We start from the raw sequence: 27641 nt of genomic DNA on the forward strand, positions 1-27641 counted from the left end.
CACAGAAGCACTGTAGCCGGTGTGAAATTTCTTAAGTTGGACAGGCGCTACGCCAGCAAAGCGCGAAGCCCGTAATAACAACACCCAGCTGCCATCGAGTACACATTCTACCTTTTTCTTATCCATTCGAATAATTACCCCTGTCAACTTATTAGCACATAATATAATAATAAAAAAAGATTCCGATGAATTGAGAACCTCCTCCGTTTTTGAACTCGGTTAAAAAGCAAAAGAAAATTCAAAACAAAGAAATGGGAAAATAGGACTATAAGTACTATTTTATTTGTTGCAAGTTGAAATAATAAATGAAGAATGAGAGTTACTAAACCTCTGATAAAAATGATAGTACCAATTTCAGACTTCATTTATTATTAATAATAATATGTGGATTTTGAACATCATAATGATGATCTGTGTATGTACAGTAGCTCCGTTAAATGAGTCAATAGTCGTTATTCAAAAGTAAATATACTAAGCCCGTGGTTTTGGATGAATAGCTAAGTATATTTGTGGTAATGTGTGCTTTATCTGATGTAAATTTAATGTTGAGTTTTATACAATTAAATGTACTCTATTACAGGTCATAATGCTTTTTGTGATTCACGTAGATACCTAGTAGGTGCATTAAAATTGATTGTATGGATTGGTAAATAGATATAACTTATAATCAGTGCATGGTACAAAGTTACCTAAATAAAATAGTAAAATTTGTAACCTACCTACCTTACTTATTATATCAGAGGGTAACAATATGTAAGTTCAATAATTTCGAAAGTCATAAAAACTGATAACTATTTGTGCATAATTTATATTAACATCAAAAGCTCATTTAAACAACTTATTTACCTACAACTGGAAAAATGTTTGAGGCCCCCGACTTGAGGGGGCTTCGTTGCCCTTGACCTATGATAGGGTTAATTAGTATATTTTAATTTTAATAATACGTCCATGTTTTAATTAAACTTATCCAACTAGGTTATCCAAGTTGGGTAAGTGGAGGGTCTAGTAAATTCAATGATGATGATTAAAATATACATAATCATTGAACTAAAATCAAAATATTTGTAGGTAGGTAGGTAAACATAGAATATCAAACAATAAATAGGTATATATCGAATAAGTTTTTAATAATATAAGTACAAATACATACAGAACAACCTTGGATTCATAAGTAAGTAACTAAGAAAGTACATAAAACCCTTTTTTTACATAAAACAGCCAATAATAATAATTTCAAATTGGCCGTTATGTAAACTATAAAAAGTACCTACATAATCTTCTACGATGATATGGAACCCTTCATTAATTAACAGCCGATGCCCGCAGCTTCGCCCGCGTGGATTTAGGCTTTTAAAATCCCGTGGGAACTTTTGGTTTTCTAGGGCAAAAGTAGCCTCGCCGTAATAGCTCGTCCCCGGGTAAACGGGTGATCCTTTAAAAATCCCGAGGGATCACCAGGATTTGGGAATGTAATTCCTTACAGCATCAGGGCCGAGGTCCAACGACAAAATCTTTACTTGGTCCCTTCAATATCAATTTATAACTGAATCCCGTCAGCTTTGGTGGTCAGGTCCCCTGCAGCATCAGGATTGAGGAGTATGTAGTTCGAAATTACAGACAGACACTCCAATTTTACTTATTAGTATAGATGTTTTTCTCGTCAGTCTGTGCCTACTGAGGCGTCAGCTCTCGGAGGACGGAGTTGCTCTAGCAATGGTATAGCGACTCCTATCAACTCCTCCCATGCCGCTAATCTCTTACACGGAGCGCATTCACATTCTTCTATCTCACCTTCTTCAAACCCCAAGTCTTCGCCCGAGTAACTGTGGGAAGAAAACGATTTGTTAGCAACTGTTAGGGCTCCTTAGGTTTTTTCTATTTGGACAACTTTTCTAGCGCAGTAGTGTGAAGCCCTGAAGACGTGGGCTTCTATTCGGGAGGTCGGGGTTCGATCCCAGGCAAGCAACTCGGACTTGTACAGTATTATCACGTGTCTTCGTTTTGCTAGCATTCTATTTACCTCCTATACCTATGTTTTCTACCATTTTAGGGATCCTTACCCAAATGGTGCTAACGGGACCCTACCGTCTGCTACGGGACGGACAGCGGAGTCCAACGGGACTCCGCTGTCCGTCCGTCCGTTCGTCTGTCTGTCAGCGGGCTGTATCTCGTAAAGTATAATAGGTAGATAGTTGAAATTGTCATAGAATATGTATTTCTATTGTGTATGCGTGTTGTTATTGTAATGTAGAGGTAATAGAAATACTAGTTACTAAAAACTTCAAAATTGCCACAAAAATCAAAAAAATTAAAAAGTGCTATTTCTTATACGATAGTACGGAACCCTTCCTGTGCAAGCCCGACACACACTTGACCGATTTTATATTTATTCCTACCCACCTGAACTTTGACTACAGGTAGATAGGTGGTACCTACCGTTCGCCTTCATCATCATCTTGCTCTAAATGCAAGTCCTCCTCCACACTGTACGCCTTGACCGCCAGGTTGGGCTCACGGCAAAAATCCTTCACTTTGTGCTGGTAGTTGTTGTTATCGATATCGAATTTTACCTGCAAGAAAAGATTCCAACGAATTGAGAACCTCCTCCTTTTTGAAGTCGGTTAAAAATAATAAAAATTATTAAAGTACATAACTAAACCAGTTAAGATACAAGTGTAAATTAAAAATTTTCAACACCCCCGACAAATCATTTTCAAATAAATATTTATGTATATCTAGGCAACGTCCATCTTGACAGCTTGACATTTGTCAATTGACACTTGAATATTATGAACCTAAGGGTTATCTAACCTTCTTTTCTACAAGAAAACTAGAAAATAGCTGATAACTTTTAAACGGCTGAACCAATTTTTTTGGATTATAGCTAAGAACACTCTCGATCAAGCCACCTTTCAAACAAAAAAAAGTAAATTAAAATCGGTTCACTCGTTTAGGCACTACAATGCCACAGACAGATACACAGATACAAAGACACACAGATACACAGATACACACGTCAAACTTATAACACCCCTCTTTTTGGGTCGGGGGTTAAAAATATTTTAAAAGATGCAGTTGATGTCACGTAAAAATACCTCCTGGATGACAGTAAATGGCAGAGAAGTTTCAGCTTTACTAATACGAGTAGGATTGAAATGGCAATCGGAGAGGGAACGCGTACACCCGCACAACCCCAGCGCTAAACCGATGCTGGTGACGTACAGGTGTGCGAGGCGTCCCCCCGCCTCGTACCGCGATTGCCATCTCAACCTGTCGTAGACTACACCTAAGTAGGTACGCGGTGATAGCAGCAGTGACCGACATGTGAGCGTAGGAAACTAAATATATTATTTGAAATATCTGTCAACATAGTGCGAAGTCCATTTGACATGGCCAGTTTAATTCCTGTTACTCTCTCGGTGGGGTTTTTGAAATCGGCACAAATAACTTTCATTTTTTATGGCACACTCTTCCAGCGTACTTATATACCTTTATGTCCATTTCCTATTATGAACTTATATAGGTACGAGTACTTACGTGATGAAGTCTAGACAACTGAGGATCGCTGGCACGTCGATCTCCAATTTTCGGTACTTCGCAGGCGGTGAACATTGAATCGTCATCTAAGCAAACAATTTGTGTTGAAAAACGAGTAGATAGGTAGACAGACATAGGTTGAGCCAAAACAAATTTTAATTAAAAAAACCCGGCCAAGTGCGAGTCAGGCTAGCGCACCGAGGGTTCCGCACTCGGGTATTTTTTCCGACATTTTGCACGATAAATCAAAAACTATTATGCATGAAAATAAATAAAAATATGTTTAACTTTGCAATAAAACTCTTTTCATTCTAAGAAAAGTCGCGGATCAGTAAAGTTAGAAGCCGACGATGGGTTGAGAATCTTGACCTGGTACTGATTTGGTCCTGACTTGCTGGTTGGACTGGTTGTAGGTTGGGCCTAGAGGACGATGTGCTTGCGCGTTCTACAACGCGCGTGCTAGTAGCGCAGCAGACACAGCGCGCGTATGTCACATCGGGCGTCTGTACTACTCACCAATAAAGACAGCGAGTGCAGCAGTGGCTTGCTGCGCTTGTGTGGGGTCGAGAGGACGATGTGCCTGCGCGTTCCAGAGCGCGCGCGCTAGCAGCGCAGCGGCGGACACGTCGCGCGTGTGCGCCGCGTCGCTGAGGGCACGCGTTGCGGCAGCAGCGGCGTCGCCCGCGCCGCCCGCCCCGCACACGTTCACTAGCAACCCTGCCGCCGCGCAGCGGACACTGGGATCTTCTATATAAGAACAACAAAATCACAAAATGATTCGTCAAACATAGATACCACACACATTATAATATCAACACCGAATAAAATAGTAGGTATTGATATGTTCAATAGGTCAACTATTCCGGTTCAGTCCGATTATATTCGATTTTCAGATCCCCTGGAATGGAAAACGAACGATAAGATTCTACACAGACGACAGAATATTATTTATTATATGGACTTCACGGCGACTGCCATGGAAACTTATGTGGATGCGGTTTTTGCGCAGTTGACACAATTGTATCGCAACTTCTGACTAAAATACGGCTTCAAGAAATCGGTTAAAGCTAGCAAGTCATACCGTGGTGTTGCAGTGGAGGCAACGCGTCAAGAGCACCCTCCAGCACGATGAGCTGCGAGGCACGCGCAGAGCGGGACAGGTTGCCCAGCGCTCGCACCGCTTCACACGCCGCTGCGCCGGTGCCGCGCACCCATCGACATGTAGCTGCATAAATGGGCTATCATTACAACTCTTATTTTCTTTTTTTTTTGTCTGGTGAGAGGCTTCGGACGTGCTTAGTGGCCTATCGGCAAAGCCGTGCCGCCAAGCAATTTAGCGTTACGGTACGATGCCGTGTAGAAACCAACGGGGTATAGGTTTAATAAAAACTACCGTACCCCTTCCAGGTTAGCCCGCTTCCATCTTAGACTTCATCATCGCTTACCACCAGGTGAAATTGCAGTCAAGGGCTTACGTGTATCTGAATAAAAAAAATAAAGACTACTATTACGGCTAAATTGCATCGGTAGTCGGTACCTAATGTGTCTGCTAGATTGGCCCTGAAAGTGAACGTGAACTTTAATCTGGGTTAACTCATAACGAAGCACTGAGATGCATGTAACCTGAATTTAACTGCAGAAAAATACTCATAAAGAAAAAGGTATTGGTATCTAATATCTATACACAACGAATGGGGATCGCAAGAGTGAATCGTATGAACGCTTAGCCTGCACCATGCCTGCACAATACTTCGGTGAAGTAACTTCTTTTAATAACAAGTAGTTAGACAGGTAGGTACAATGGTCAAACCTTTACAAAGCTGCTCCAAGATATTATGATGTGAGGACTCCGAAGGCTCGAAGAAGAAGGTGATGTTGTTGAGGGTCGCGAGTGCCGCCATCGCCAACTCCTCGTGACGCTCTACCCATGAGTTGTAGTCTGCCTCAGATATATCTGATGCCTGTATCGAAGTATTAAATTATTTAATACTAGCTTAGAGCCCGCAACTTCATCCGCGTGGACTACACAAATTTGAAACCCCTGTTTTACCCATTTAGGGATTGAATTTTCAAAAATCCTTTCTTAGTGTATGTCTCCGTCTTAATAGCTATCTGCACGTCAAATTTCAGCCCATTCCATCCAATAGTTTGAGCTGTGCGTTGATAGATCAGTCAGTCAGTCAGTCAGCTTTTCTTTTTATATGATGAGCGACCCAACCTGGCTGGTAGCTTAGTACAATAATAGCCTATGTCACTCAATAATAATATAGCTTTCTTCTGGTGAAAGAATTTTCAAAATCAGTGATTCCAGAGATTACTTCCTACAGACAAACTTACAAACTTCACCTTTTTATAAATTAGGTACTCACGTATTATTATCGATTGTTGTTATCACTGACATAATATTAGTTTCGAGCCCATCCACATTCCTGGACTAGGGTGATGGTGTAAGTGACGAGGCTGCAAGAACCGTCGGAATATGATCTAGATAAACTCTTCCTAGCGCTTGAATTCAGCTGACCGACAATTATTTGTAACGGATATCACACACGATAGTATAAAGCTAAAAAAAAGAAAGTGATGAAGTAAATTAATTGTTATTGACCTTATGGACAGGTTTTTCGGCCAGCTGCAAGCAAGAGAGTAGCGCCCGAACAGTTCGCTCAGCATGCGTCGCCGCCAGCCCCCTACCGGCGAGCTCGGCCAGGCAGAGGTTAGCTATCACGCGTACTGTCTATGAAAAGTTATTATGTTAAAAGTTATTTTAATATGAAGATAGATTTATCCAGAAAATTGACAATGGAGAATGATTTTTCGGTTTCGCTAGCCGCTAGAGCATTGATCGTTAGATATACTTAACTACTGCTTTATTTACGAGAAGTTGGCCGATTTTTCATAGTGGAATAACCAAACACATTTAAGTATAGTCACTAGATGGTCAAGTCTTACCTTTATGAGTACGTCTTCATTAGATCCGTCAGATCCACCAAGGTCCGATCCTTGAAAAGTAGAGAATTTCCATGTACTTAGTAGGTATTTTGCCTTGTAGGTAGTGTTGTAGTGTTGCTATTTTGTGAAATGGTCTATAGGTAAGTAAGTAGTTCTGTGTGTACCCTAGGTTACTAAGTAGGTAACTAAAGAATACTTCAATGTAGTTTTGTGAGAACTACAGAACACTGATCTAAAATTGAAAATCTGGATGTGTGCACGCCAAGTCAGCGTACCAAATAGGAATGGAACACATTTTTTGCACTTCGCGTACAATTCTTTAAAAATCTCCTAAGTACTAAAATGCTCGTTAAAAAATTCATGTTCAGCTGGTGGTAAACCAGTTAAACAGTAAAAACCAGTATCAAAATTCCGCTTACCAACTAAATGCAAGTCTGGATCGGAATCAAGATCTTTCGCATCGCTCTCATTGCGATGAGAGTAAGATTCTAGTACTGTCAGTAGTACATCAATGCCACCTTCCTCGTTGTATATCTATAGTCGAACATAAATAAAACTAATAAAATCCTCAGTAGGTAAATATATAAAAAAAATATTGAGCATTCCTGAAAATATTTTTTATTTTCCTTGGCACTCGGTACTTTCGTCTTTTCGTACCTACCTATCTAAATATGCGCTTACGCCTGGCAAAATTATAATCTATTTAGTGACTTTGTTCAGACAAAAGAAGAAGATATAAATGGTTGAATCTGCTTCCACTAGTTCCTTCCTTCAGACCGATACGAGGCTTGTATTCAAAAGGGTAAATAAAACCCTCTAACGTCCGCACCGCATTAGCAGTACTTCTGGTGCTCGTTATATAAACAAACTGATATTATTGTCTGCAATGGGCGGAGAATAATGGTCCAAGGACCCCCCCCCCTCCTCTTAAGTAATCTGGAAAGACGATAACATCAAACGAGTCGCAGGAACCTGCTGCACTCAGGCAGCGCAAGGTCGAGGTGTTAAGAAGTCCTTAGAACAGACCTTCTCCAGCAGTCATGGACGTCGGTTGATGACAACTATGGTTGAAGTACGTACGTTAATACGAGCCTGTTCATCCGCTGCGGCCATGTTGCCCAGAGTGTACGCCAAGCGGACAGTAAGAGGCGCTCTAGAGGCGCACGCCGCTAAAGCTGTGAGCAACGCACTTGCGCTTATTGGTGACGCACACAACCACGCACAACAGCTGTCGTCTGCTGATAAAACGCTGTAACAAATTTATTTGTTGAATGATACACGATTGCATATTGTGCAATGTTGTCGTCATATTGTAGTCTACTATAGAAGTGCAAAGGCGTTCGCGGTTGGGTAAGGAAAATAGAAAACTGTTTGGTAGCGCTGTTAGGATCTGCCTACGGTACTTGATTTGTCGTTTCATAGTAATAGGTAACATGTTTCACAGAAGATCGATTCCGAAGTCTTCGAGTCGTAGTGACGCACGTGTGCACGTCATAGAGATATTTTTTGTACCAATTACCAGGTAAGTAAGTCGCGTCGTATCGTGCTTATTTTTTGTTAGTATTATTTTAGGGGCATTGGAATGGACCAGTCTATTTGATTCACGTCTATGATTTTAGCCAATAGTGAGAGGTGAGAGTTTCAATTAAAGAAAAGGTAGCTAATCTATTATTCTACCTAAGACATCTCGCCACATTGGTGAGCACGTCTCGATCAGTGTGCAAGGTAAGCGCGGCGAGCAGCTCGGCGAGCACTCCACTGGCTGCAAATGCTCGTCCGCTCCCCTCATTACTCGCCAGGTTCCGAAGCGCACCCGTCACTTGGTACAGAGCGTGAGTTGCTTGATCCGAAACATGACGAGGTCTTTCCGCTTTCTGAAATTTTTTATTACGCCTTTAAAAGCAAATAAAGCAAAATGTTTTTAATACCACTTATTACAAAAATAGCGAGCAAACAAACAGGCAAGTCACCTGATGTTAAGTGATTACACATAATATTGGGTACGTGTAATCACTTAACATCAGGTGACCCTTAGATTATGATTACACATACATTACATACATTACCTATCATATTATTATTTATTATGAAAGCTTAATTTTTACTGAATCCGTTAGATAGCTAAAAATTCACAAAGAAACAATAAAACAGTACCTGCAGTACCAAGATAATAAAATTATTATCCAACAGATATCAAATCAAGAACCAAAAGTTAGAAAAGGCCTACCGCATTGTTGAGTATTTTGAGGTGTAGTGCGGCGAGAGGCAATGCACCAGCGTGATGCGCCAACGCACACAGCTGCGGCTCCAACGCAAGAAACCGCAACGCGCCCGCCGCGTAAACGCAGCATTCGCTTTCTGACAGCGGATCCACACGACCGCATCCTTCGACTAGCAACTCTGATGATTTAAAAATTTTAATCAATACTTCTTTTGCTTATCACTCATAAGCAAAATAAAACCGACTTCAAAAACCAAAAACACTAAAAAGTAGAAAATAATTTTTGTTTAGCTACACATGTAATGTACCTAGGTATGAAGTCGAGCGAGCATATTAAAACAAAATTAGAAATCCAAGAGTGAAGCTCGCCCGACTTCATACCTAGGTACATTACATGTGTAGCTAAACAAAAATTATTTTCTACTTTTTAGTGTTTTTGGTTTTTGAAGTCGGTTTTATTTTTCTTTTGAAAATTTTTTATTTCACAATTTTTAGTGGCCCCACTGTACTATAATATGCTATGCCCAGTTAAAACCCTACTGTTTACTAAGCTATTACAGTGATCGCGAGCAATTTGCTCTTATCCATTGAGGAGTTCTGTTCTCCATCTCCGAAGATATTCATCGGATCTTCACCAAATTTATATGGGACCACCTGCACAGTATACCCTTTCAAACAAAAAAAAAATTTTCCAAATCGGTCCAGGGGTCTTTGAGTAATCGGGGAACATACATAAAAAATATAAAAAAAAATAAAAAAAAATAAAAAAAAATAAAAAGATCCCGACGAATTGAGAACCTCCTCCTTTTTTGGAAGTCGGTTAAAAAGAAGTATTGATTAAAATTTTCTAACAAGCTAGCAGCACTTCTATATAAAAACGTTTTAAAACGTCGTGTAAATACAGGGTGTAAACCAGAACGCTAGCGAAAACTTAACGTTATTAATATATTATACTCCCTTCCAATCGTTAACGTTAACGTTAACGTCGTTGGTTCCTTAACGTTATTATTATACACAATCTAATGTCAACCATTTGCATTATCTTGTAGCTTTAGTGATTTAGTATTTTTCGAATCCGTATTGTATAGCGTGCAAACTCGGGTCACCGCGACGCGGCATTGACTTTGAATGACCTATTTACGGAACGTTCATTGACCTCTAGCGTCAGATGTTTTATTTGCAAATATTGTGAAATTTGAAAATAGAGGAGGAGTTTTTATAAATTATTTTCGCAGTTTTTGTATGGTATCTTAATAGTAATCATCAGTACTATCTTGTCTGATTCTAGCAATCATCGTTCTGGTCACACTGTATTATCATAATTGACCCTTACCTACCTACCCCACATCTGTTTTTAAGTCAAAATTATTTAATTAACTGAAGTTAAAATTACAGGATTTACTTAATTAACTGATAATTGCATTTGCGTGAACTGAAACAATAACTTTAGTGTTCTCTTACCAAGAAGATTACTGTTCTTGAAAAAGAGATCGTTTTTGTCATTTCTCGCGATTTTGAACACTAGTTTGCAAGCAGCTGCCAGGTGTGCACCAGTTACATCCATCTAAAAGGGGAAAAATATACTGAGGTCTTGATATTAAAATTCGAGAAAAGTTTAAGCGTAGTTTAAAACAAGTTTTCAGCGTGCAACTTACTTTGGTGAGTTTCAGTAATATGACAAAACTCGAAGGTAAAAAATTTGCAAGCTGGTGATAATTTATTATGTTTGCTAGTCACGAAAAGTTAAATAGCTGACAATAGATTACATCATTATGGAAAAAGTTGCCTGAGAAAAAACAATCATTAGGACGAAAGCGAAATAGAACGATTACCATAAAGAATTTTTGAAAGGTGAATCGATATAAATTACTTAGACACAATGATAATAATTGACTCCACAAGCAATACTGCACATAGAGTGGTCTGAAATTCGGCATAAGTAGTTACAAAAGCAGTGTTTTAAAATCCAAGTGAGATGAACACAAATTAAATTGGTAATGCTCAAATATGGTTAAATGCTAGAAGTTAAGATGTCTGCATGCTAATAAATAATCAGTCTGCGATTCGATCCTAATTCCTATCTCTAACTTTTTGGAAGTTATGTGCGTGTCAAGCAATTAAATATGAATTACTTTAACGGTGAAGAAAAACATCGTGAGGAAACTGTATGCTTGAGAATTCTTCATAATGTTCTCAAAGGTGTGTGAAGTCTGCCAATCCGCATTTGGCGCAGTGATAGACTATGGGCCAACCCCTTCTCATTCTGAGAGCAGAACCGTATTCAGCCGTATTCGTTGTGAGCCAGCGAAAGGTTGACGGTGGAGTGGTGAAAGCTTAAACAGTGAATCATATGTTGAATCATACCGTAAGCATAGCCCTCGCTATAGCCACTAGAACTCGCTCATCTTCGCAGTCAATATGCGTGTATAGTGAACGGAGCACCAACTCACGAAGACTGTTCGCTGGTGATGTTTTCACGATAATGTTCTGGAGAGCGGCAAGCAACTGAATGATTCGGTCTACGTCACGAGTTTTCTGAGAAAGTGCTTCGGCTAACTCCAGGACACTCATACTGCAAACCAAAACAATAAGACTACTAATACCAATTAAAAATAAACTACCAGTTTAAATTGTGTCTATTAGAATAACCTATAAGAGAAAATTTTAAGACATCGTACAGCACTTCTTAAACTCGAGCTAAGTTCGAGTCTCAAAGTAAATCAAAGAAATATCCATACACAGATCAGTCAATTATAAATTAACATGAGATACGACGCTAGTTTTAAGATAAACCTAATTAATAAAAAAGACTTGATAAGAAGGCTTTTCCTTTTTATCAAGTCTTTTCTTTTTCTTCTGCGTTAATTTCTTCAATGAAGAAATTTAACGCAGAAGAAAAAAGATATAAAATATCAATAAAGACTAACTTGTTATAATCATCGTTGCCTCTAAATGTATTGGGCAACTGAACTTCAAGTTGCTTGACAAACACTTCCCCAATCGTAGTGCCCGCCTCGCATGAAATTGATTTCGACGCAAATTGTTTTCTTTTACTAGATGTATCAGGACTAACACCTAAAAAAAATATTAATATGACACCAAGAAAAAATAAAAATCGGAGATCTGTAAAGGAAATTACGAGAACTTCATACCAACTGCTAATTGTTGCTTAGCTAAAAGAGAATAGATTTTAATCAGTGACAGACTCAAGATGAAGATGGGAATAGCATAGAAGAAGGAAAGGCAATTGGGCTAGTCAATATATTAATACCTAATTTTATACCCTAAATCCGTGTATTCTAATAGTTTCCATTTTGTACCAAAAATTAGTGTCAGTAAAAATAAGAAGAGAAAGAAATGGACAGGGAAGCACTTCTAAGCACTCTACCAGTGAGAGAGGTTGTAAATGAAAAATAATAGGAACATCTAGGTATTTGGTTGATAAATAATTAAATTGTAATTACATCTTACCGACTGTAAGAGGAACTTTCTCACATTTACTAAGGTCATTTTTATTTATAGGATTTTCACTCAACACGGACCTATTTTCATTACTGAAAGGTCTTGTTACAGAAATCGATTGGGTTAAATCCGGACTTGTACTGGAAACTGCAAATCACTTGTATCTTAAAGTCTATAATTTAATAAAGGAATGCTTTTCAGGGAGCTTTGGCAAAATACTTTATTCAAAGAAGAAAATCCATACTAATATTACAAATGCGAAAGTGTTTCTGTCTGTCTGTTACATTTTCATGGCCCAACCACTGAGGAAAGGCGGAGGACCGTGTTTGGTGGCGCGCTCTTGGAAAGGCCTATGTCCAGCAGTGGACGCATACAGGCTGATGGATGGATGGATGAACCACTGAACCGATTTTAATGATATTTGGTACAGACTTGGGGTACATCCCGGGGAAGGACTTAGACTACTTTTTATCCCGGAAAATCAAAGAGTTCCTACAGGATTTAAAAAACCGAAATCCACGCGGGCGAAGCCGCGGGCATCCTCTAGTACTTAAATAAGTTAATTCACCCTTAATTTGTGGAAATATTATGATTTCAGCTAGCAGATGTTCCTATAAATGATATACTTATTTGATTAACAGCATTAGAGAAGACAACTTTAAAGATGGAATTAACAAAAGATACCAGTTTGTTCAGTAGTATTTCTCCGATGCAAAGGCTTGCTTCTGCCACTGAGATGGGGCAATTTGGTGAAACGGCCCCAACCTTCGTTTGATCGTTCTTGTGCATCCCGCAATGGTCGAACCTAAACAATTTTTAGCCATTTAGTAATAGACATGGTTCTACTTTTGTCAATGTATTTTGTAACATACCTATCTACTTTTGTCAATACATACATACTTTGTAATGTTGAAAAACAACGATTTAGGAATTTTAACCCCCGACCCAAAAAGAGATGTGTTATAAGTTTGACGTGTATATCTGTGTATCTGTCTGTGGCATCGTAGCTCCCAAACTAATGAACCGATTACACCACCTTAGCTATAATCCAAGAAAATCGGTTCAGCCGTTTGAAAGTTATCAGCTCCTTTCTAGTTACTGTAACCTTCACTTGTCGGGGATGTTATAAATTTTTAATTTTACACTTCTTTTAAGTTCTAATGTAAATAACTTCAACCTTATCAAGTTATGTTGTAGGTGCAATTCAAGTCGATGGTTACTGGTGCAGTTGGTAAAATTATATCATCTCTGCAAGGAATCGAATATCACCAGGAACGGTGGCGCATCTATGATGTGGAAGGAACGATGACTGCGCTTTATAAGATCAAACCTCGCAAGTGATTGTAACGTCATAAATTATAGTTCTTGAGTTATAATAAATACTTAAAAGTTATTTTGTACTACCATTTATATAATACTATCCAAAATCTAAAAATGGTAGCTCGCGGTAAATAGATTGCTCAATAATCTTAGCAAAAAACATTGCATGATATTTTTATACTTGCAGCTGGTATTTTCTTGGAATAATTTTCCGCTGGCATCTCTCGTCTGATGGAGTCTTCATCCCGATTACCAGGCTGGGCAACAACAAAATCGTCTTCGCTGCTCTCCGTTAATGTCAGATGTTTCAGGCTAAAAATAGTTCAAAACTCACTTATAAACCATACCATCACTAAATAGGTTTTCATACGCTTATTTCGAAAATTAATTTATAAGCTCTTTTCAAACTATATAAAGCCTGTGTACAAGTATACACATAAGTGGCGCTATCAGTAGGTTAGGGCGCTTTAAAAATAAGCTCCTGATAAAAGCATAATATTATACAATTGAAGATTATGTAAATGGTAAAAGAGCTGGACCTGCAGCTCCAGCAATTATATTTATACATGGCATAATATTGTACGTCAAATCTTTGAAAAGAGCAACCGCCGAGTTTCTTGCTGGTTTGGTAGGCAAGGCATTCCGAACCAGTGGTAGATAAATTTTCATCGTTCAAAGTCTGTCGCAGTCGCGAGTTTTTTACATAAAATATAAATTAAAAGTTACTCAAACGCGCTGGGCGGGCGGGCGTCCTTGTTCCGCGCGTTTTCAGTGAACAGCGTGCGTTGCGGTTCGCGCGGCGTGAACGGTCGGCGCGTGCGCAACGGACGCAGGGCGCCTCCCACGTTCGCCATGCTGCTCATCTCTGAAACACCAAAAATAATACGAAGATGATATTTACTTACCTATAGAAGTGATATTTTCTGATAATTAGGAAGGTAAATGGTAGATAGGTAGTAATCTATTTTTTCGTGCTGTTAATCATTACCGATATGTGGCATTTAATTATTATTATTATTAACTAAATGCCACATATCGGTAATAATGTAGGAAAATGTAGGTACCTACTTCCTATTATAATTTAAAAAAATTTAAGTGCACGTAATTAAAATATCAATTATAATGTAGTGCAAATTCACTTACATAAATTATAATTAGTTACATACAAATCTAAGTAACATAATAAGTAGGTACATAATTATATACATTAAAAAATTATATAAGGTCTCGTGTCCCAAACCCTAAAGTCCTAAGAATTTAGATTGTAAATAGTTAGTTATTTATAGTACCTACATTTTAAAAAAAAAAAAGAATATTAGCCATGTTAAATGACTAATATTCCCCTTTCCTCTCCAACTAAGCGTCAGGCTTGTGCTAGGAGGAGGTACGACAATAGTGCAACGGGCGGGGTTTGAACCGTCGACCTTTCGGTTTCCAGTCCACTCCTTTACCGGTTGAGCTATTGAGGTTCACATTGGAATTAGTCCGAATTCAGATAGACGCTTCTATTTAGATAGGTATATTAGCTTAGGTATTTTCAAAAAGCAACTCATATTGTGGTTAAGTCAAATATACCTAACGCAATAGGTACAATATCTACAATAATTAGGTTACCTAAGTATTTATTATTTTGTTCTACACTATATTATTTTTATATGTACTAACATTTTTATGCTTGAATTTATCACAAAGGAAACTTCCATCTGCATCAATCCCGTTAGCTAGCTCTACGTGCTATTTAAATACCTACATAACAACGGAAACCTTAGCAACCCCTTAGTAACACTTCACAACTTTACCGACCTTTGTAGAGTTCAACTACCTACCGTCTAACTTAATACTAACAGGACCTATTCACATAATATCATGCAATGGACTTTTTTTCTTACTAGATGCCCGCGACTTCGTCCGCGTGGATGTAGGTTTGTGAAGAACCCGTGGGAACTGTTTGGTTTTCCGGGATAAAAAGTTGTCTATGCCAATAACATGGACGCAAGCTACCCCGGTACCAAACATACAAATCGGTTGAGCGGATGGGTCTTTAGGCATCCCGTGGGAACTCTTTGATTTTCCGGGATAAAAAATAGCCTATGTCCGTCCCCGGCATAATATAAGCTAACTTTGTGGTTAAACTGTTGGGCCGTGAAAAGGTAGCAGATAGACAGACACACTTTCGCATTTATAATATTAGTATGGATTCCTAAGGATTACAAATAAAACTTTTAAAGTAGACGTAGACGTTTCCGTAGCGTGCTATCAATGTTTTAGATCTCATCACATAAGCTGGTATATATTTATTTCTAATCGAAGATCGCCCCCACATAACCGCACAAACACTGGGATTGATGTGAAAATATTTCACGAACTGTAACAGGGTATAATTGACCTTTTGAGTTACGTAGGTGCCTAGGTAGGTACAATGATTTATTTGCATATAATCTACCTACCTAGTGACTACCTAGCTATGCTTAATTTAATATTATTGCTAGAGACCTCCCGCCATTTCGCTCCCGTGAAAATTTTGGCAAATCCAGCCTGGTTCCTTCTCTAAATTATAAAGGGAACCTCTGTGCAAAATTTCAGGTTCCTAGATCATGTATTTGGGCTGGGCGTTGATGTGTCGGTCAGTGAGTCAGAAATTTTCTTTCAGGTAAGTAAGTAGGTACCTATTCAATAATAATAATTTTCTAGATAGAATATCAGAAAGTAGGTACTATATAGGTAAATACACAACGCACGAAAACTAAATAAAACAGATAAAATTGGTTCTGGGTGTAGCAATGTACACCTAATAATTTTATCTTATTTAATTACTTTACTAGTAAGTTGTCGACTGTTTCTAGAAGATACTGTCAGTGACGGCTATACATTTATTTCGTGTTAAAATTTTATCATGTTATTATTCAATTCACTAGTTTACCAATGACGACGTAACGAGCTTATTGACGTCAGAAAAACCATGCACCTTCGTGAGCGACTCCGACTCGTAGGGTTCCGTACCATCGTATAGCACTTACCTCTTTTTAATTTATATGACGGCCATATTTAGTTTTTCATTATTTGTTGTTATTGTTAAGTATAGCGGCAATCGAATTTCAACTCTAGAGAGTTGAAAATTTCAACTCTCTAAGTCTAGAGACCTATGTACTTATTATTATGGTTCATGAGATACAGCCCCCTCACTGACAGACAGATGGACGAATAGCGGTTTAGTGATAGGGCCCCGTCGCATTGGCAGTTAGCACCCTTCAGGTAGACTACAGAACCTAAAAAGTAAAAATAATACTACCTACTGTGACATTCGCGTGACTCGGTGATATTGCGACAATATCGTGAAATGTGGTGTGGAACAATGCTCAATCACAGCTCGAAGCTACGAAAATCATAAATGTATCTACTTTCCTACTTAATAATGTTTTATTCAGCAAACCTTACAAGCTCTATATCATATACCTACCTTTGTACCTAAAATCGTATGCGAAATGAAGTTGATAAACTATTAGGGCGAATACGCACTGCATCCGATCCAAATCCGTGAAAATACGTTCCGAAGTAGTCATAGAACTACGAGTATTTAAGTATGGTAGCTTAAACGCACTAGTTCCGACTTCCATCATTCGAGTTCTGTCCGTCATCCATGAGAATATCTCGGATTCAAATCGGACATAAATGACGAAATGATTGTCACTAAATAGCTTGGATTTGGATCAGAGATCGGATTAGTGCGTAAGCAAATAGCTTCTCTATTTTACGCTTGGATATATTATTATGGAGGGGCCATACTTTTTACCTGTTATCATGAATTAGTTTACTGGCCATATCGTCGGCATGGGCGACAAACATATTCTTCATTTCTTGTCATTGATCGGGCCAAGGCAAATCATGATATTATGGATCATAATTATATATATAAACCATCATAATGTAATAATATGTAAAGTAAATCATGATGTACAGTCTTATATTTTATGAAATGCCACCATTTCCGTAACGGTCAACTTCTTTATGATACGAATATGGCCACGACTTAATATCCTAAGTACCTATATTCAAGGACTATAAAATAATGTATCAGATTATATCACTGACTAGCTGATGCCCGCGACTTCGTCCGCGTGGATTTAGATTTTTCGAAATCCCGTGGGAACTCTTTGGTTTTCCGGGATAAAAAGTAGCCTATGTGCTAATCCAGGATATTATCTATCTCCATTCTAAATTTCAGCCAAATCCGTCCAGTAGTTTTTGCGTGAAGGAGTAACAAACATACACACACACACACACACACACACATACAAACTTTCGCCTTTATAATATTATATCACTGATTTTTCAGGAGGTTCCTCGAGGGGAAAATAAGAGGACGATTATATGATTGTGATTATACTGACCAGCACTGATAGCAGCTCGGGCTTCGCTGATGATCTCCGCGGAGGTCTTGCGGCGCGGGGCTGCATAGAACGGCGCGCCGAAGCTTCGCCTAGCACCCCGGTCGTTCATCTCTTACACTGCAACAAAACCTAGCATATTACTATCTTAAACTGCATCATCATTTAAATAATACCTGCCACCAAGTGAGATCGCAGTTAAGAGCTAACTTAACATGAATTAAAATATACTTAATAAAAAACTTTGACGATGACTTTTCATAGGTTAGTGTTTGAATGATCGTGACTAAAACCTTCTTACACTCTATTGGACAGCTCTGGATTTGCCAATTCGCTTAGTGGCTTAGGCCGATTTAGTAGGTATTAGACAGATTCGCTATACTTACGACAGAAATTGTAGACAGTCGAAAGTCGAACATAAGAAGTCTTAAAAATTCTTGTTTCTTACCTACTCGTAATAATAACAGTGTTGTACCAACGAAAGGGCTATATAATACTAAGTTGTGGATATACAAAAAAAAAACTTTCCGACGAAACGACGAAAAAATATAAACCACAACGCTGTTAACCTGTTAGGTTCTAAATGAGACAGGTCTTGGTCTTGGTGACTATAAAATAGTACATAGAAATAGATAGTTCTTTGTACTAGCTGAACGGTAATGACCGGCAGAACCCATGCCTTCGACCTGCAGGCTTGATTTACTACGAGTGATTAGGTGAGGTGACATGGGCGGTATTTGACCCACTTTCACTAATGCTAGATAGTTAAATCACAGACCTATACCATCATTAACCTCGATAGAAGGTAACGAATCTACAGAGTTCCTTTTTCGTTTATTTTTCCGACTGCGCAACGCAAGGGAAGAGTTAACTGTTCATCAGCCTAATTTGTCTGGTGGGAAGCTACGGCCGTGACTAGAGTTGCCATACTGGCCAAGCCGTGCCGCCTAGCGATTTAGAGTTCACAGGTACCGATAAGGGGAATGGTTTTAATAAAAAAAAAATCATGCTTCTACCAAATTAAGCCCGCTATCACCTAAGTCTGCATCATAACTTACCACCAGTTAGGTGATTCGCTAACTCAGTGTCTAACACTGAATGATAGCCACCGTAGTTGGTTGGTTCGACATTGCTGCTTCACATAGTGACATAAAAATATGTTTTCGTAGAAAAACTTCAATGGATTAAAAAATAAGCTAGGTGGCTATCATTCAGTGTTAGACACTGAGTTAGTGAATCACGCGCCAGGTGAGATCGCAGTCAAGGGCTAACTTGTAATGGAATAAAAATAAAAACTTAATATGTTTGTTTGTTCCATTCTGATGACGCTCTAGAGACTCAACGCGTGGGCCGATTTTAATAATTCTTGCACCAATAGATGTGTCTGAAACTTGCGAATATCACTAAAGATATCAAAGTACCTTTTGAAAAAGTAATACTGGATCAAATATAAAGTGTAAGTCGGTAGACTAAATTTTTTCGTTAAAATTATCATTTTAACAGAGTACTAGTCTAAACCTCAACAATTTTTTCGTTTAAATTAAACCTACTTATCATTTAAGTACTAGTAAGTATTTTCTAAGTCTCAAAGTTTTGTATTAATTTTATTCCGTCATGGTGTGAGCAGTTAGGTATATTAATTCGCAGACATCGTCTGATCGGATGAATACTTACTATCCAAATCCAGCTATAATAACTAAGTTAATTAATTTGATCTAACATAATATATAACGTTTTCAAAAGAGTTTTAGTATAAAACACAGTAAAACGTATTTAGGTACCTCGAGTTCAACTTTCACATGTAATTTAGATAGACTCTACCATTCAACTATCGGTTGGGCGGGCATTGAGCTCCGCGCGCGAAACGCCACTGTTTTCATGCCGTGCCGCCTTTCAGTCGTAGACTGTCGTAGCCACACGTAGCTGTTATTGTAGCGATAACAGTGTTCGGTGATTTGCGATCACAAACACCCTGACCATAATTTAAAAAAACCAGCCAAGTGGGAGTCAGACTCGCGCACCGAGGGTTCCGTACTCGGGTAATTTTTCCGACATTTTGCGCGATAAATCAAAAACTATTATTATGCATAAAAATAAATAAAAAATTAATTAAATTAAAAATTAAAATAAAAATTACAATGTACAGGTAAAGCACTTTCATATGATACCTCACTTGGTATAGTTATCTTACTTTGAAAAATAAAACATATTTACATTTTTTTTTAAATGATGTGACCACAAATTCGTAGAATTTTCAGATTTATTCCTGTACACAAGCTTACTGTACTGTTCCTTAAAGCACAAGTATAAGACCTACCTACCTGCCAAATTTCATGATTCTAGGTCAACGGGAAGTACCCTATAGGTTTCTTGACAGACACGACGGACAGACGGACAGACAGACAGACAACGAAGTGATCCTATAAGGGTCCCATTTTTCCTTTTGAGTTACGGAACCCTAAAAAAACCGGCCAAGTGCGAGTCAGACTCGCACACGATAACTCACCACAGAGTGGCGTGTGGAAGTCCCTACAAAATACCTACGTCGATTGACGACGACGACGATGATGATGACGGTTAAATAAATTCTGTGGCTGCCTTCATATTATTGAAGTACGTCATACGCATATACAACGCGCTTCTATTTGAAGGCAGTCTTAGGTAGGTAAGAAAGTATGGTAATTAATATAAATAAGTAGATACTAACGAACAATTCATTGATCATAATATTTTCATTAGCACACTCTAGAAGGTAACGATCGATTACTAGCGGGAACTCGGGACTCAATCACCTTGGTTACTAGTTTCAAACACTTCAGACTCAACTTACACTTATGTAGGTACTTACCATGGACGTATTATTTACGGTCCTCATTAGTTGTTATCATAGAACAACCTATTGCACCTAGCTCACTCTGGTTTCGCACGGGTAAGCTAGATAATAATTAATCTATTGGGAAAATAGAATATGTACCTACTTTTTAACGATCGTGTTACGTACAGAAGACACCTCGTTTAGCATAGTGTAATATGTACCTATGGTAGATATACTTACCTAGTAGCATAGGCGTTTACATCGATGCCTACGAGTTCCAAGACACAAAATATGACAAAATTGGCCGATTATATTTTATTAGAGAACTTGATTAGAAGATATAAGGTCCATAAAGACCAGCTACTTCCATCGTTGGGTTACCCGAATCACCCCTTGGCCTTTAACATAATAATATTACTATTATTTACTTAAATGGAAAGGAAACATATAGGTATTACGGCTACAAAACGATCTGGGATTTTAATAACGAATAATAAGAAGGAATATTACTACTCTCTAAGAGATGACAAATTACAGAGTGAGTTTTACATCCGTCACTTTTATGCTATGGTGATGACTGACGGACATATTTTGTAAAATGTCAACAAACAAGTAACTAATATGACTAATGAGGTTAGATCAATATTCAATTAAGTAGTTGCTGAAGCTGAAGTGTTCATTAGCAGGACACATACATAGAGTTTTGGGTCCCAACTCCCAAGGTGCTGGAATAGCAATCTCGCACTTGAAAACACAACGGTGTCAGACTGCCCCCACACTAAGTAGATGGATAGACAGACTATTAATTTTATTATCATTACATAGGTAAGACCTCAAACGAGTAAGAGGAAGCCACTGGATACTGGATGCAATGTGGACTAAGGACTGTGAAAGCCCGTACAAAAGACCTACGTCCAGCAGTGGCCTTCTATGAATTTGATTGTAATAATGATTTGCTATAAGACGTAATGTCCCATAAAGAATTTGCTAGGTATCCGATAACGAGAGAAAGTGTGGTTTAAAAAAACATTGCAGCAAGAACTGAAAAATCGTTACACAACCTCTGTGTAATAGGTATTATCACCTTCTTATTATCAGCGTAATGCGGGTACCTAATAATTTACAGGGTCTTCTGATGATCTTCCGCAATACCGAAGTTTTCAATTTCTTATTACGACCTTGTAAGGTACTTCACTTTGTTTTCTGTCTGTCTGTCTATCTGTCTGTCCGTCCGTCCGTCCGTCCGTCTGTCTGTCCGTCGTGTCTGTCAAGAAACCTCTAAGGAACTTCCCGTTGGTAGGTAACTAGGTAGGTCTTATAGTACAAGTACAGGAATAAATATGAAAACCGTGAATTTGTGGTTACCTACATCATATAAAAAAAATGTGTTTCAATTTTCAAAATAAGATAACTATTCCAAGTGGGGTATCATAATATGAAAGGGCTTTACCTGTACATCCTAAAACAGATTTTTATTTAGGTATGACAGTTTTTGATTTATCGTGCAAAATGTTGGAAAAATACCCGAGTACGGAACCCTCAGTGCGCGAGTCTAACTCGCATTTGGCCGGTATTTTTTATGTGTGAACCTACATGATGTAAACCTTCGATGTAAACGTGGTAAACATAGAGCACAAAGCATAGACTTCAAAATTCAATGGAATTGGCACTATGTAAAGCCAGACGAGAAGAAAAAAAAAATGGAATTGGCAGATGTCAAAATTAGTCAAGTTGTCAAATGTGTCAAAACTCAAATGTCAAAAAGTTGTTCGCACTGTGCTTCGCACTGTTCGTTTCTTTGTATATTGGAAACAAAAGCTAACAAAATAATAATTATATGGGTAAACAGTTCTCTTAACGTTCCGCATAAATCGCTAGGTAACTGAAATAGTATTGGACAACATGTCTACAATGGCAGGCTCGAGTTGGGAAGGTGCGTGAAATTTATAATCACAGTTTTCAACATAGACCGGCGACAAACTGTAAATCTTTGTGACGTAGCATCTTTATCCCTGAGAAGTTTAATGCTACGATGTTTCTCATAAAACCATATCAGAAGCGTCAAGCTGCTAAACCATCCATTACATCCTACTTGCAAAGTTTTTTCTTCTAATGACACCATAAGAAAGTGTCTACTATTTCTTATTGACTGTGAGAGACCTTAGAGTTTAGACTGATGATATTACTTGCATTTGCACTGCAATTTATTGCTCTCTCAAACATATTTTACTGTGCACGCCGCACACATATTCATTAATAACGACTTATTACTTTATCAGTTATAGTTTTCTATAAAAAACATTTTTATATATAAACCTCAGGTGTTACTCTGGGATTTCCATAATATTTCTATTACCCTTATGCTAAAAAGAATTTAGAAAAAATAATGTTTCTAAATAAGTTTGCTAAGTGTGACTAAACTAAAACTAACTAAACTTTGTTCTATGTAACATTCTTCATTAGAGTTATTAGTATTGTTTTTTGGTGATAACTTGACTGCATTTTGGAATTATAGCCAGTTTTAAAAGCAAAGACTGCAGATTATGACAATCTACAATGGAACATTATTATAATAACTCATACTACTCTCTTAATAGAAAGAGCTTTGTACTGTATTAAAGTTTTATAGACTTTAACTATGATCTACACAAATTGACTTTAACTACTACTATAAAAATACTGTATTTTACAATTTGTTGCAGAAGTAAGAAAGCAAGCCCGCACACTGGAAAATGACATAGATGTGAAGCTAGTGGCCTTCAGTAAACTGGGGGTCAGCTCTAGTTCGTCAGGGCTCAGTTCAGAGAGTGTCCCTTTGATAAATAGCGAGGACATGTTTGACACCTTGTCTATGGAGCTACAACAGTTATTAAATAAGGTCTAAGAGTGATGATTCCGATAGCCTAGTGGTTAAGATTTCAGCCTCTTATTCATGGGAGTCCTGGTTCGATCCCAAAAACACGCACCTTTAACTTTTCAGGGATAATAAGGAAGGAAGTTTAAGCAATTAAACATCACTTGCTTTAACAGTGAAGGATAACATTGTGAGGAAACCGAGAGGCCAGGTTTCCACCTAAATACAAGATGACACATCTGTGACTGACATGGAAAAACTGGGCCTCATACCTGAGATTTTTCCACTATGCTTTCTAAAGTGTATGAAGTTAGAAAATAGAAATTCCGGGATTGCCCCTGTCAGGAATTGACCTGCCTATCGGTTATATTTATAACTTTTAGATTCAATCTCATAGTACACCTGTTTTCTTTTTAGCTACTAGCTAATAGTTCATAATGTTCGTTTTTATATATGTACTTACTTTATATTTTACAGCTCTCAGCATTAAACGACAGAATGGCAGACTTAGCACCAAGTGGCACAGCTACATTGCATACCATCAAGCGACATAGGGAGATTCTCATGGTAAATTCTTTTGCACTTGGTTTAATTAAATTGGCATATTGAAAAGTCAATAATTGGGATTTCTTGTTCTGCTATTTTTTTATTTTTCACCTAATTGTCGTATTTTTATAGATTTTTTTGAAAATAAAAACAACCAAGGGAAAAATGTTCTTATAATTGGATTTTTCTAAATATGCTAACTTAAATTATCATTATCACCAAAATCAAGGATTGTGATAAATCATATTTTTGAAGCAAAGTTTTATTCCTTGCAAAAGTCACGATTGTCTTCAGAGTTAAAGTAAGTACTGTCTGCTAAATTCTAGATGTATGGTGCTGGATGATGAATGAAAACTGATTACAGGATTATCAACAAGAATTTCAAAAGACCTCAGCTCGTGTGAGCGCGCGTCGAGAAAGGGAGGAGCTACTACGCGGAGGCAGCCCGCCGCCCGCCGCACCCGGCCTCAGCCGACGCGACCAGTACGCTAAGGAGGCCAACCACTTGCACAGGTATGCTATATACAGTAGTTATTGGGTTATTGTAATGAAAGGAGGCTGGTTGACCCACAACTCCCTTTATTTTATGAATACCTACCTTACTTACCTACAGTACAGTACAGGTATTCATAAAATAAAGAGAGTTGGGTGTCAACCAGCCTAATTTCATTACAGTTATATTCTTTGCTGGGTCAAAGTGGAACAGAGGTGTGGCGACTCAAAATAAACTTTGTCATAATATGTTTGAAACATAGATATGACTAGGATTTATGAAATACATAACTCATGTGATCTATTTTCATGCAATCAACTAATTAAACTTGTTTTTGTTCAAAGTTCAACATTGTTTAAACATATTAAATAAATTTTTGTTTATTTTAAACACTGCTTGGTTTTGTAAAAAAAGACCCGCCCCATCAAAATAAAACTAAGTCAGATTGTTATATTCATATTATCTCAACTGTTTCAGTTCACACATCCTCGTGGACGAGCAGATCAACATAGCAATGGAGGCGCGCGAGCACCTCACGTCACAGCGACACACCTTCAAGCGCATGCAGACCAGGTTCAACGACATCACCAACAGGTGAGCTGAAGTTAACATGCGGACGCTGCCGAGGCTACACAGGCCAAGTTTTCTGTACCACTTATACATGCTTGTACACCACTTACTACTTGTACTTGTCTTACTTATAACGGCCACGTTGGTCTAATGGTTAGCATGTTTGACCGCAGGTAACGAGGTCCTGGGTTCGATTCCCGGGTTGTGCCAAAAATTGTTTTACCTCCATACCTCGGAGAGCGCGCAAATCTCTCCCATCGTGTTGGATTGCCGTCTAATTGGGCTAAGAGAGTGAGGGAATATAGATTACTCCTGTGTTTGCCCACACACTCATGCACTTATAATATCTCCCGTGTTCCTTTAGTAGTAAAATATTCCTTTAGTATAAAACAAGTGACCCACCCCCGAGTCGCACAGGGAACTTAATACAATTTTCGTAGGGATCTCTAATTTAAAAAAAAATATAACCTTATGTCATTCAGGAATAATGTATTTTATTTATGAAAACCCATACCCCATTGATAAGTGGACGGAATGACACACATCATATAAACCTTATTTGTTTTTAGCTATATCCAGAGCAGACTTGCTAAACATTCCCTATTTTGATAATAATAAAAATTTAGCTTTCTACTGGTGCAAGAATTGTAAAAATCGGTTCAGTAGTTCCAGAGAATTACTTCCTACAAACCAGCTTAAAAACTTTCCTCTTTATTAACCCGCAACCCAAAAAGAGGGGTGTTCTGAGTTTGATGTGTGTATCTGTGTGTGTCTGGCATCGTAGCTCCTAAACTAATGAACCGATTTTAGTTTAGTTTTTTGTTTGAAAGGCGACTTGATCTAGAGTGTTCTTAGCAATAATCCAAGAAAATCAGTTCAGCCATTTGAAAATTATCAGCACTTTTCTAGTAACTGTAACCTTCACTTTTTGGGGATGTTATAAATTTTTAATTTGCACTTTTAATATTAGTATAGATGATATAATACTCCACAGGTTCCCGATGCTAAACAGTCTAATCTACCGGATAAACGCGCGCAAACGTCGCGACTCACTCATCCTTGGCATCGTGGTTGCAGTCTGCACATTCCTGCTCTTGCTGTATGCATTCCATTAAGCTTTATATACCAAAACTTAAGATTTCACTTTTATATGAATTAGTTTGTAATGTATAGTACTCGTTCTTACTCCTTTTCTTAGTTACTTCGTAAGGCACTACGGAAGTTGTGAGATTATAGGCAGAGAGAGCTGAAAAGGTGACAGAAATCATCATTAATTATCACCATTGTATCTTGCAAATTCAACAATAATTAACAATCAAAAAGTGAACAATGGTACCCAATTTGAATCAATTATTTGACTTTGACTTTGATCATGACCGTCTCAGTCAAGCGGAACAGAGTACCCGTATTCGGTTTAACGAAGCGTGTGTGTAAGCGTGTGTGCCAAAACGTGCGTAATAACGCGCAAAAAAATGATTGTCTGAAACTACCTTAAATGTATGGTAGGCAGGTGTGGATGTCTTTAGGGATTTTCAGAAAGCAACCCGGGCAAAGCAGGGGTGGGGGAAGTCTATCAATAAAATCTTATTGGTAGGTAACATATCTGATATCTCCACTTCTGTGGCCAGGTACTCTCAAACATATTCAGTGTAATTTTTAGTCAATGGGTAATAATTGTATAGAATGTTAACAAAATATTGACTTTCTTAACATTTATTTGCTTTGCTGTATTAATCATAGCTCCATGTTTTACACAGTAGTTGAAATTCGGGATTTTGTACAACGACTAACTATGGTATTAACGTGGCGTGAAGGTTTGCAATGAAATTTCTTTGTTATGAAATATTTTAACAAAAAAATATCTATACTTAAATTAGTTGTCTGTTTTTACAATTACATGTATTATGTAAACAGTTGTAAGTACATAATTGTAAATATTGTATTAAATTATAATCGTCGGAAAATAAATTATTTTATGGTATAAGTATTTGTGTTGTTATTTTCTTGTCTTCCTTTCCTTCGCTGATGTCTTCACCTTTTACCAAAGTAAGCGTTTATTAGGGGGAGTGGTCGGAATTTAGTTTTGAACTTTATCTTGTTGAAGTCAAGAATAAAAAGCATCACCAACGCTTAGCTAACTTTAGCATCGCTCAAATTTTACCAACTCTGATTTGCTATAAATAATTAGTTAAGTATTTATTTATTCATTTGATCTTGTGTGTGAATGAATATCGGCTCAAAAAGCTAGTATCCAAAGCTTAGACTATAAAATTAAAAATGTTAAATGTCAATGTCAAACTCAATGAAAAAGGGATGTGCATGATGGATGCCACTGGATGCACGATCCTTGTACTTGCACCGATACTTTGGAATCCAAAGTATTGATACCTACAAGTATGTAGGTACAAAAAAGCATTCAAAGTTTGGATCAACCCTAATCGCAACTATGCGATACGATATTAAGGTTATATTGAATCGTATAAGTATTG

The 27641-nt window shown here is 37.8% G+C and overlaps 2 protein-coding genes across 3 annotated transcripts; one reads left to right on the forward strand and one right to left on the reverse strand.

Moving 5' to 3' along the window:
• Positions 1 to 1106: 1106 nt before the first annotated feature.
• LOC123870855 (armadillo repeat-containing protein 2) lies at positions 1107 to 23133 on the reverse strand. Of its 2 annotated transcripts, XM_045914323.1 has the most exons (22): positions 23121 to 23133; positions 20930 to 21087; positions 17878 to 17994; positions 14216 to 14354; positions 13675 to 13801; positions 12854 to 12974; positions 12179 to 12316; positions 11635 to 11782; positions 11072 to 11279; positions 10169 to 10271; positions 8714 to 8886; positions 8164 to 8360; positions 7567 to 7735; positions 6906 to 7020; positions 6487 to 6536; positions 6143 to 6271; positions 5348 to 5498; positions 4619 to 4762; positions 4054 to 4284; positions 3538 to 3623; positions 2437 to 2570; positions 1107 to 1823 (listed from the first exon to the last, which is right to left on the reverse strand). In XM_045914323.1, the coding sequence occupies exons 3-22, from the start codon at positions 17984 to 17986 to the stop codon at positions 1661 to 1663; spliced, it is 2835 nt and encodes a 944-aa protein (XP_045770279.1). In that variant the 5' UTR covers positions 17987 to 17994; positions 20930 to 21087; positions 23121 to 23133; the 3' UTR covers positions 1107 to 1660. The 2 variants fall into 2 exon arrangements, with proteins under 2 accessions (XP_045770279.1, XP_045770278.1); XM_045914322.1 differs by lacking the exon at positions 23121 to 23133 and having other exon boundaries at positions 20930 to 21237.
• On the forward strand, positions 22445 to 27136 carry LOC123870856 (Golgi SNAP receptor complex member 1). Its single transcript, XM_045914324.1, has 6 exons — positions 22445 to 22622; positions 23392 to 23567; positions 24021 to 24110; positions 24454 to 24602; positions 25060 to 25176; positions 26147 to 27136. Exons 1-6 carry the CDS (start codon positions 22592 to 22594, stop codon positions 26265 to 26267), a joined length of 684 nt encoding a protein of 227 aa, XP_045770280.1. The 5' UTR covers positions 22445 to 22591; the 3' UTR covers positions 26268 to 27136.
• The last annotated feature ends 505 nt before the right edge of the window (positions 27137 to 27641 follow it).

Source organism: Maniola jurtina, chromosome 13, assembly GCF_905333055.1.
Source record: "Maniola jurtina chromosome 13, ilManJurt1.1, whole genome shotgun sequence".
In the NCBI taxonomy this organism is placed as follows: Eukaryota; Metazoa; Arthropoda; class Insecta; order Lepidoptera; family Nymphalidae; genus Maniola; species Maniola jurtina.